The sequence below is a fragment of the Taurulus bubalis genome (assembly GCF_910589615.1).
Source record: "Taurulus bubalis genome assembly, chromosome: 17".
In the NCBI taxonomy this organism is placed as follows: domain Eukaryota; kingdom Metazoa; phylum Chordata; class Actinopteri; order Perciformes; family Cottidae; genus Taurulus; species Taurulus bubalis.
The window spans coordinates 12,625,159-12,636,463 of NC_136605.1; the positions used below are offsets into that span (position 1 = coordinate 12,625,159).

The 11,305-nt window shown below is 42.1% G+C and overlaps 1 protein-coding gene across 2 annotated transcripts in view; it reads right to left on the reverse strand.

The window, feature by feature from the left end:
- cyth1a (cytohesin 1a) overlaps positions 1-9,902 on the reverse strand; it is a 31,164-nt gene extending 21,262 nt beyond the window's left edge. The window contains exon 1 of one of the 2 annotated variants that reach the window (XM_079233309.1): positions 9,858-9,902. Coding sequence is in view for 1 of the 2 variants with exons in the window: in XM_079233310.1 (XP_079089436.1) it covers positions 2,065-2,092 (28 nt within the window). In the remaining variant the exon portion in view is untranslated. Of the gene's footprint in view, positions 1-2,064; positions 2,183-9,857 lie in introns of those variants that run through there. The other variant, XM_079233310.1, reaches the window with a different exon arrangement.
- Between the last annotated feature and the right edge of the window lie 1,403 nt (positions 9,903-11,305).

Genomic DNA, 11,305 nt, shown 5'->3' on the forward strand with positions numbered 1-11,305 from the left:
ACTCCAGGCGTGCCTATACCTGCTGCAAAGAATCCAGCAAGTCACTAAAATAAGTGCTGGAAAAATTTACTGCAGGCTAAAAACTGTGCAAGAAAAAAAAAAAAAAAAATGCAGCAAAATTGAATTATTATCAAAACGAAGCAGAATGACCATGCTCTCTGCTCTCTACTATCTACTGCGACCACTCACGCAAAGCTCAGGAAGAGTTGAGCTATTTGTGGCACACTGAGGATACGGCTTCTCACAGGCCTGCGTGACGACAGGCTTATGAGAGCAAATAAAGCCTTCATGCGAATACCTGTCAGCTGTGTTAAACGTAGTGATATTATGGGCTAGTCAGGTAGCACGGTGAGAGACAGCGGTAAGTTTATCAAAGTGATTCAATGTTAAGTCTATATAAAAATGTCAGAAAACAGTGACACGCACACACACAGTAACACTTTAAATTAAAAAGATATCAATTAGTACTGTTGTATTTGACATCTTGTAATATGATTATTTCACACATAAACAAGGAAAATACTGATTTTTTATTTCATTTAAAAGTTACTCTGGCAGGTTGCCAGTAAGCCATTGTTTTTCTGCCTACTTCATTGACTGGCATTACCGCCCTAAAACATTTCATCAATGCAGCCTATACAATGTGTTGCTGAGCTACCAAACCAGACTCACAACAACACCTCCCTGCGCACACAGTAAACACACAAACGCTTGCCCTATTGCATTACAGCCGTTAGTGTGCAGAACGATCACCAGCCTGAGAGGAAAGATGGGCTGCAAGCGATGCAGAGAGAAGACGAAAATATGATTATGGGGAGAGGATGACGATTATCAAACCACTGGGGCCTTAACGCCAGGCAGGGCACCTCGTTCTGGAGGGCCCATTAGGGCTCTCAGCGGCCCTCATTAGGGAACCATCAGTGACGACTACTTAAACTTCCCAGACCTAAGTGGCAGAGATAAATGGACTAGAAGAGAATCGACTCTCATCCCCGTCGACACAATGCAGCTGTGTGCCGGACGGCATTCATTCGCAGAGCCACTGAGGCTGAAGAGTGTGCAAGATCTCACTCTCATCAGCAGAACAAAAGAGCAGCACCATATAACAGGATCAGTCAGTCAGATGTTCACTGTTCTCTAACAGGATTAATAGTGACGCAGGCTGGGGGTTGTTAATTAATGCTGGCAGGCTGACCAAGCCAAAGAGATGAAAGCGCCCGCAACAACGGATTTATGTCTTGACTTCAAAGGCTGCACACTCATTTATATTTATGTGTAGCAAAACACTCTGTGGTAACAATAAAAAAATAAAAAAAGTGACCGCAAGTAAAGGAATTACAACCATCCTTGTCTCCAATTAAAACAATCGCACAGCGTCTATGGGGGATAATAGGCTGATTTAAAACTCATAAGATATTCAGAAGGGAGGAAGAAACACAACTTCACATGAATGACAGGGTGCTGCCACGCTGACGTTGGAGGAAGGACGTCTGCTCTCACACCTGTTGCTGCTGATGGCTCAGCAGCCACTGAGGCAAAAGCTGGTCAATTGTGTTTAGCATCAGAGGCCAAGCAATGACAAGTGTTGCTCAAGTGTGTACACATGTGGTTCAGACATGACACCCACAGTGATCACCTTAAAATGCACTTTGAGATTTATTTTCTAGCAGACTGACATATATTGAACTGGAGCAACTATGTAATAACAAGTCAACAAAAACAACAACTCAAAAGTGAGTTTTGTGGGTTAATCTGTTTTTGTTTAATCTACTATTGCAGACTGACACTATATAATGTACTTAATGTTGTGGGCTACTTCATGTGTGTTTTGCAGTGTAATGTATTTTTTAGAATACCACAGGGGCTGATACAATATGCACAAAGTTGACTCAGTTAAATGCTACAAATGGCAGAGTAAACACTGTAAACAAGGCCACAGCACTCACTCCTCACTCCTGAGATTTACCTCCACACATTCACCCTGAACACTTCTCATTAAAGTAGAAGACAAGTAAACGACATTCACACGAAGGAAACACGTAGTTTCTTGACTGTTTCACTCACCGACACCGTCTTCCGATTTTAACACCATGCTGTCTCCGTCTGGTAGCTCCGAGTTAAAAAAAATATATATACAAAAGTTTCAATTAATTTCGGAGCGTCAAAACTTTGACCGGACACGAGTATCGACGAATATATTGACCCCTTTTTTTCTGGAAGTTGTTTAAGCCGAGTTAACGAACACTATCGGGACTGGTTTCGGCGACTCTGTCGACAGCTCGAGGGAGCGGTTAGAAGAGACGGAGGACTTTAACCAGCCAATCCTTTCTGCGCGCGATCCTCCGTCAAGACGAGCTGAATAAAATCAATGAGCTTCCGGTGAAGCCCTTTCACAATAAAACCCTCATGCACGAATCGTAAAATGTAAACGCTTTACCAGGCAGATATACGGATTTCTCTTGGTCGTATTGAAGAAGACTGGAAATTATGGATGCGCTCATCAAATTTGAATCCTTTTTTTGTTTTGTTATGCACATTTTGTTTTGCACATTTCTGGGCTAATCAGAAGATATTGTGTACTTTGCATCAATACTTAAATTGTACTTGCACCTCCAGAATGCTTTTTTTGTGTGAGGAAAATGGCACCTGCACAGTTAGTTGAATAAGGGACTGTGTTAAAGAGTCGCGTTGCGGTGCGTGTTATGCTCACCCTGTGTGTATTAAAAATACTAAAATAAGGATTCAAATAAAAAACTCAAATTGCCAAGAATTCATCTTTCATTGTGTTACATTCACACTCAAATTAAAGTAAACACATTTGCCTCCTCGGGAAAATGGAGATATAATACAAGTCCTCTGGGTTACAACAAGTAGAGTTAAGGTAATGTTTGCCTGAATATGATCATGACGTTAAGCTCTTATTTATTAAGGAAGGGCTGCTCCCATTCCGGTAACAGTCTCCTAAACTATTGCTCATAAAGAAGGTGCAGCAAATGAGCCAGATGACGCGCGTCTGCACCCTTTGGTCTCTCGCTCTCTCTCGCTCTCTCACACAGAGTTGGGACAGGGTTGTGTGGGGGCAGGGAGAGGTTGTGATTGACACACACAGGCACCGCAGTTCACTGCTGCTGATCTTGCGCTTGTTGCTGCGTTTGATTCACCACATCCGCTGAGAGCAGACTCAGAAATACCAACTATTCTCGAGAAAATAGCAACAACACCTCGCTGTGGCGAAGACATAACAAACTCTTCCAAACACACCAAATACAATCACAGTATTTTCCAGATAAATCTGACATCAATACAAAAACACTTTTTCTGGACAAAATACATGTCCATATATTTGCTGTATGTGTCATTATATATATATATATATATATATATATATATATATATATATATATATATATATATATATATATATATATATATATATATATATATATATATATATATATATGTGTGTGTGTGTGTGTGTGTGTGCGTGTGCCATTAATGGTGAAACTGGTCATCCCGGTGTGACTGAACATGTTCTAATGTGATTTAACTTGCCAGGTCCCAGCTTCTGCTCAGAAATAAAAGCCGCATCTTCTTTTGGATGCATTACTCTCGTTGTTTCACCCTGGCCCACCAACACAGTATATTCACATGTTATGCTGCCCGTGAACAAAAGGTGCATCTGATGGCCGTTCTAGGGAGACATTTATTGACTGCATATTTGAGGGAAAACTGTAAGAGCACACATGCAGCAGAGCAGCTCAGCTGTCCACCCCCTTGTTAAAAGTGAACAAATCAGCCTGCTGTTTGTATAACACCTGCTCGACTGTGCTGCTGTCAGATAGGAAAGGGCCGAGCCTGTCCCTGCCTGTTGATGAACACTGGAGTGCCAGGAGGAATGCTGCACTCTCAGCCAAATAAAGAGGCCAGGGGATAACACCGCCTCTCTGTTTTTCTTTTCATCTCTCCACTGATGCACTAGAAGAAAGAAATGTGTCTGGATGTCGGGCTACATTTGAATTATGTTGAGAAACCAACACAGGAATACAAAAAACAAATACTGTGACCCCTTTTCTGAAGACCATATTGGCGAATGGCAAACACAGGACACCTAAAAAGTATGAAAGCACAAACGCAGCCTTGAAAGGCCCGAGTCTGCATGGCCACTTCATCTGAGGGGCTTCAAGCTGTGGCTCATGAATGCCTCAGTTGTGCTGCCCAAACTCCACAACTGACAATGCAGTCTGTGTGAAGTGAACCCCGTTCACACAAAGTTTCAATTCATTGTTAACAGTTCATCCATTCCCCCCGATCACTGCTATAAATCTTCACTAAAGAACCCAGAACAAGTGAAACCAGAGAGCCGTTTGACCTTTAAATGAAAGATCATCGGTTGATATCAACACATTGTTGTCTGTAGCTTCCTGGTCCAAACAAAGAAATGTAGAACTGATGTCAATGGAGAGTTCAAGTCGAAGCTGTATCTTACTCGACTATGACACGTAATGAGGGTTTTGTTCTTGCTTAAATGATGCAGCTGATTATTAGAATGAATGAGATGTAGAAATTCCTCAAAAGGACAATGTGTTCTCCTGTATTCATCTCTGTTGTTTATGAGGGTTTAGTTCACATTTTTACGGCTGCCTCAGTTTGAAAATAACAGAAACACCCGAGTTATTAAGTTAAGGTTACAAATTAAAATAACACCTCAAAGATTACAAAATATGCAGTCAACACCTTTCTGACGGTTTGAACATCCAATGTTGAACTGGATTTGATAATACTGGCAGATGATACTATTAGTTTGCCCTATTGTTCCTTCAGGATAGAATAGGATATATACTTTATTCAAGGGGGAATTTGGTTGTGGCAGCAGCAAGCAGAGTTACATAGAAGACATTTGCAAAAAAAAATGCAAAGTATATGAAGTGTGTAAATATAGTATATACAGTGAAAGTGGTGCTAGGGTTATTGATGTTGATGATTCAATTGACGGAGGATCTAGCCAGGGGTGATTTAAATTATTTCAGGCCATGGATCACAGGTGCATTATGAGACAGTGGGCCCACAGGCATGCTAAAGGCCCACTTCTCCTCAATAGATACGATACTTAATAATTGTGTAGACTCTTATTGTTGTTGTTTTGTGCTTCTTTGTGGTTTTAGGCACCTCTCTATGTCTATGGTTTATAACACAGGATTTCTATTAAAAATGTGTCCAACTTTAGGGTTAATTTCTCAAGGCAGAGAAGACATCATGATACAGATAAGGTGATCTTGATGTGTAAAATTTGTGTAATGATCCTGTAATGGGAATCTTGACTTTAGGATTTGTGACGGGATCTATGTGTTTAAATAGCCTGAAATAGATGAAAAAAAAAGAAGAAAAGAAGTCTTTAACCATCCTATCAGAAGGGATGCCAAGACTGACCCCTGCTGATCATCTGCTGTAATTACAACTCAAACTGCAGAAAAAACAAAAAGGCACAAGGGCATTCCATGAATTAAATCTAGACACACGTCGCAAAAAGTATGCCTAAATGATAGTGATTTTGTTTCTCACTATTGTCATATTTCTTGTTTTGCTTCTATTGTTTGTCTTTACCACAACATTTGTTTTATTATCATAAATCCTCCTTAACAACCAGACAATATTACATAATTACCTACACGAATGCCTCATATCGTAACATATAGGCAAGTTAATTCCCAGTAAGCAACTTATTGAGAAACAGGAGGTTAGGTTGCGTACACCTGCTCGACACACGATAACAGCCGGTCTGAACAATGTGTCTGTTAAGATTACGACATGCGGGGCAGACATTCTGTGGCTGGAGTTGTTTCGCTACATGCATAATGACTCATTGCACAAGGGGATTCTGAAAACACTTCTTTCTCTTCAGGTGCAGTCGGAGGTAATGAGACCTTTGGATCAATCCATCCTATAATTTTCCAAGTGGGAAGAGTGTGCAGAACTGATCGAATAATTACTGACATGAGTCATAATACAGGAATATAGCTCGCTCTCGTGTCACTTTTCTTATGTGGCTGCGAGAGTAAAACACAGTGTGTCTCACCTTGCAATTATTACAAACATAGAGCTCTATTGTAATATACAACATGCTCTCCACGTATCCTCGACAGCAAGACAATTTACTTTCTAATCTTTTTTTGTAGCAGCCTGCAGCAGAACTCACCTAGACACTTACACAATATACATAGAGAAATATGCTGTCAGAAGATGTGACTACACAAATCAGTTTTAGGTGGAGCGTATGAAATGTAGAGAGCTCCTGCTGAAGTAGGACGGCCTGTCCAGAAGTCACTCTTCCTCAGGCTGGACTGGCAGCATTCTGCACTGCATACATTTCTGTAGTTGACATCACCCCAACAGGTCTTTGTAAACTAGGCTGACAAAGCATTGTTCATGTGTAATTCATAATGCATTAGCCTGACGAACAAGCAGTCGGAGGGAATGCCAAAATAAAACCCCTTCTTTTCAGATGGAGAGTGTCCCCGAGGCATGAGCGCTTGACGAGTTGGATGCCAGCGACTCTACACATTTACAGTACATGAATAGGGTTACAGTATGTCATAAATACCCGAGATAGTACCGAAACACAATCAAAAACATTGTTTTCTATCGTTCGCCAGTGAACTTGCTACCACGCCTGTTCATTTCATGGCATTTCATCAAGATAAAAACCAAGAACTCAGAGAAGGACAAATCCTGCCACGCAACAATGAGGATCTTATTTGGCTCACAGAGCAGTGTGGATTTCATCTGCCTCTGTCTTGATTCCCACACACGCCTCTTTGAAGCTGCTAGCTGGCACAGACTGTCTCGTTACGCATCCAAAACACGGCAAACTGTATATTGCCAGTGGAATGCAACTCACATGAATTCTAATAAATCAACATTATTATGATGAATGTACACAGGAGCTTACTGATCAACTAGGCCTTATTATCAGTGTGGATTACTTTATTAATGTTCAAAGTTAGAGGTTTAAATGACATAATCCAGTAGCTCCCAAATTTGGGTTTGCAAATATATTTATTTTCTCTAATATTATATTTTTAATTTTAAACACTGGATACATTCTTACATCTTTGCGAGTATACTATATACATACATACATACAAAAGTCTATATAATATATAACATTTATAATAGTAAATATAAATATCATGTAGTAATTTATTTGTATTATGCTTATATCATATGCTATCATAACAATCTTATATCATAACCAAGGGATAATATCAGACACACAGGTGGTCCTTTGTAAAACTATTCTGTGCAAATAGGGTGTTACCCTTTTCTGTGGAATCTCATGGTTTTCTGATCACTACCATTGCTGCCCAGTTCTGTTTTCACAGTTTCACTAATACTGACAGTAAAAATCTCAAAAGCAATTCACTGTCTTCAGCCTGTATTTGAAGTGTGCAAAATCAGTCACAGACAAAGAAATGCTACGCAGTGATGCCAATTAGGCCCTGGAAAGGTCAAAATCTCTGTTCAATCTCTACAACTGATATACAACTGGAAATAACACAACTCTAAATACAAATATTTGGGATTTTGGAGAGGTATTGCTGAGCAAAACGTACCTGCCGCAGATATAGAGGGTATGAAAGTCAATGTCATGTTTTACGGTTTTTGTAATGAAACAAGTTATCAATTCAAAATCATGTTCACCAGCAATATTCATAAAATCAAGACAATAAATTGACCATCAAGCTCACAAAAAGGCCCAGGAGCAAAACTGTACCAAACCATATATTAGGTGTTACGGGTCACTAGCCAAACAGCTTGGGAACCACTCCATAATCATGTTAACATCAACACTCACTGCCACTACTGCATCACACCCTCTTTTACAACAAGCTGATTTGGCAAATATTCTGGACTCTCTGCGGCCGACGGGCTTGTTTGTGCTCCCAAAAGAGATCACTTTGTCCTCGGCGGCCCGTGGAGTCCACATGGAGTCATTTCTATGACAGTGAATCCAGACGTAGCCCTGTGAGCACACCTGCCCCACAGCGCACAAGGCCCTCATGGGCGCTCCGATATTAATCGGCTAAATTACAGATACATTTGTCCACTATCAATCCCCAACTGTGCCCTGTGAAGATTAATTGGGCCTGTTGAGTCACACTCACGGTGACTGTGAAAGTAAGACTCACAGAAACATTTAGAGTCTGGTGGAGCGCTGACATAACGCTGGACTTGTGCTTGATTCATTTAAATGCAAAAGGAGAGCGGCTGAGAGGGCTGAAACAATCATTATGCGTCCCCTGAGGAGCGTCAAGACCTTAGGAAATAAAATGTACACGAGGTCAGGCAGCCGGCGGTGAGGCAGCTCAGTGAGTTTCTCAACTTCTCACTCGTGTTTGCACTTATCTATATTTTAGGAGTGATCTAATAATGCTGCCGATACAATGTGAACTAGCTGGACAACCGTTCTATGAGTCACACATGAATCACTTGCATGATTCACGATTAAAAACAGAAACACCAACACTAACAGAACACTGCCCAACTCTTCCCACCAGAAGGGGTCCAAAATGCAATGGCTGCCGTCACGACATGAGCATTATTTCTTATTATTACAGTCTCAGCAAAAAACTGGCACTTGCAGGCGGATGACAGCTGGAATTAAACCTTTGGGAATATACTGCTTTCAGACAGGAGGCTGGAAATTCAAAATGACAAACGAGTGTCATTTCTAACTAGAACTCTTCCCTCAGCTCTTCCCAATATGTCAAAGTTTTTCTGATTAGCTCGACAAATATCAGTGAAACCCTGCTGTCTCCACATTCTTGATAGCAGAACAATCCAGATTACCTCCTCCCCCCACACACTTGAATGTCCTAAACCAAAAAAGTTGCCTCTTTTCACACTCGTCTGTGGTGCTGATTCATGAGTTTTGAAATCACTGAGACAGCACCGTTTCCCCTTGCTACGCACCCAGTCAGCTGATTCACCACAACCCAACAAAGCTGCTTTAGTCCTGTCAACACGGCCCGCCAACAACACGGTCTCCAACACTCCCAGTGGTAACCAGTGCACCACCCTGCAGTGGAGTGTAATGCAGTTGCAAGACTTAACCACCAGCCCTAAACAAACAGACGACACACACGCACACGCACACACACACACACACACACACACACACACACACACAAGCTCCATCACAATCCAGATCCAGCTATTACTACAGTGTGAAATGATACATTTAAGAACAGATGGTGAGGATAAGGAGGCTGAGGTCCAAAGGAGGCCAAGATCTTAGCCAGCTCCACTTCTGTAATTAGACTGGGAAGGACTGAGAGTTGTGTATCCCGGTTTAAGAGGTGATCTCCAGTAAACACAACACTGCCGTCCGCGTTACCAACAGGACCCAGCAACTAGGAACAGGGACAAGACGAGACATCTTCATGGACCGCTGTGAGCGGGATACTGTCGCTCTGTGTGGTCACCTGAGGTTTCAGTGCTGCGATACAATATGTGGGTCTGCTACATGTGTGAATAAGTCACCATTGGCGGTGGAAAGTGTGTGAGACCTGCTGGAGATTAGATCTGCTCAATCAGTAATGTCAGTAATGACATTAGAGAGCCTCCTCTTTAACAAGAAGCTAACTGTATTTCCGTCCAACTGTTTTCATCTCTAGTGGTATAGGAGCATGCACGCACCATCAATCAACAGGTTTTTTTTTTGACAGTGTGGGAAGTCTTTCACATCTAAATGGTAATGACTTTCTTCATATGATCCATTTTAGCCAGAGAGTTCAATGTAATGCTACAACACATGCCAACAAGCAACCAGAAAACTTCTTCAAAATCATGTGCTTTACCTGGAGGTGGCTGGAGCGGCTTCACAGCTGGACATAAGAACGTCTGAAGGCTGGACACGCACAGTTCACTCACCGACCCCATATCTCCAGCGTGTAGTATGTGTCCGTGTGTGAGGATTTGTCTCAGTTAGTGTGAACGCTCCCTCCTGACGACTCAGGTCGACATAGAAAGAAAAAGGGAAGTATAGCGGAGGCCCGGGCTCCCCGCTGTGGCTGCTGAGAGTCACTCCGAGCTCCCAGCTATTCAGTCCATGCAGATCCTCAAGCTGTAAGGTCCTGTCCTGTCACTCTGCTTGACATAACCGCCCCAGCTGGTCGAATCCTCCACTTCACGTCTGATCTCTCAGACTCACCTACTTTCTCTTCCCCCTCGAATAGAATGTGCAACTTGCCAGGATGCTGAAATGACTTCTGCTTTCACCCAGTTCCCCTTTTGTGCTGGTGTCTCAGCCACCCTCTATCCTCCTCTGCTCTCTCTGCTCTCTCCCTCCCTCTCTATCTCTCTTTCTCTCTCTCCCACTCCCTTGCTACTTTCCATACTAATACAAGCAGATATTCTTAGACATAACACAATGCACACACACAGATGGAACAGTCCGGTTATATTCTAAAGTGTAAATTACTGCAATGTACCTTCAAGGCAGATATCTGTTTTAACTCCTTTTTTTTGTTTGTTGCTGCAACCAAGTTTGCATGATCAAATGTAGAAACAAAGAGGAAATCAATTAAAGAAGCAATCGAGGAGAAAGTTTCCGTGGGCATCACAGTGATGGTGAGTTTCAGCAGCACTTTGCTCTGTTTGTGCGTTGCAGTGTTTGAGTTCCATCTCTACCCCTCTTTTTAGCTTCTAGTCACTCATCATTTTGGCTTCAAAAGCATTGTACATGAAATCAAGATTGCATGGTTGCTTGGCAACGGGGTAGAAGAAATTATTTGCTCCTGGGCAATAAACACTGTGAGCCATTTGTTTTGATTAGATTATATCTTCATACCTATTGACACGACACAGTCACATGTTTGGGGTATTGGAGTCACACACAGAAACAGAAACACACACAGACATGCACACACACACACACACACACACACACACACACACACACACACACACACACACACACACACACACACACACACACACAATATAAATGTTTACCTCCACTCTTGAACCACTGCTACTCTGAATTAGTCTGTCAATCACACAAGCGTCTCTCGCTCTTTAACACCATCCTTTCTCATTGTGTCCTTCATTCATTATGTTTCCAGTCCGCTCTCGGTAGATCTGACGCGTACTGCATTTCTACGGTCTGCATGGTTATGACATCACCGCTGATCTAACAATCATTGCCCAGTTCATTGGCAGAGGGCCGAGTACCTCAGAGTGACCCCTGCATGAACTCTAAAGTCAGTCCTGAGCATTTGATTATGCTGCAGCTGCACCCGGAGGA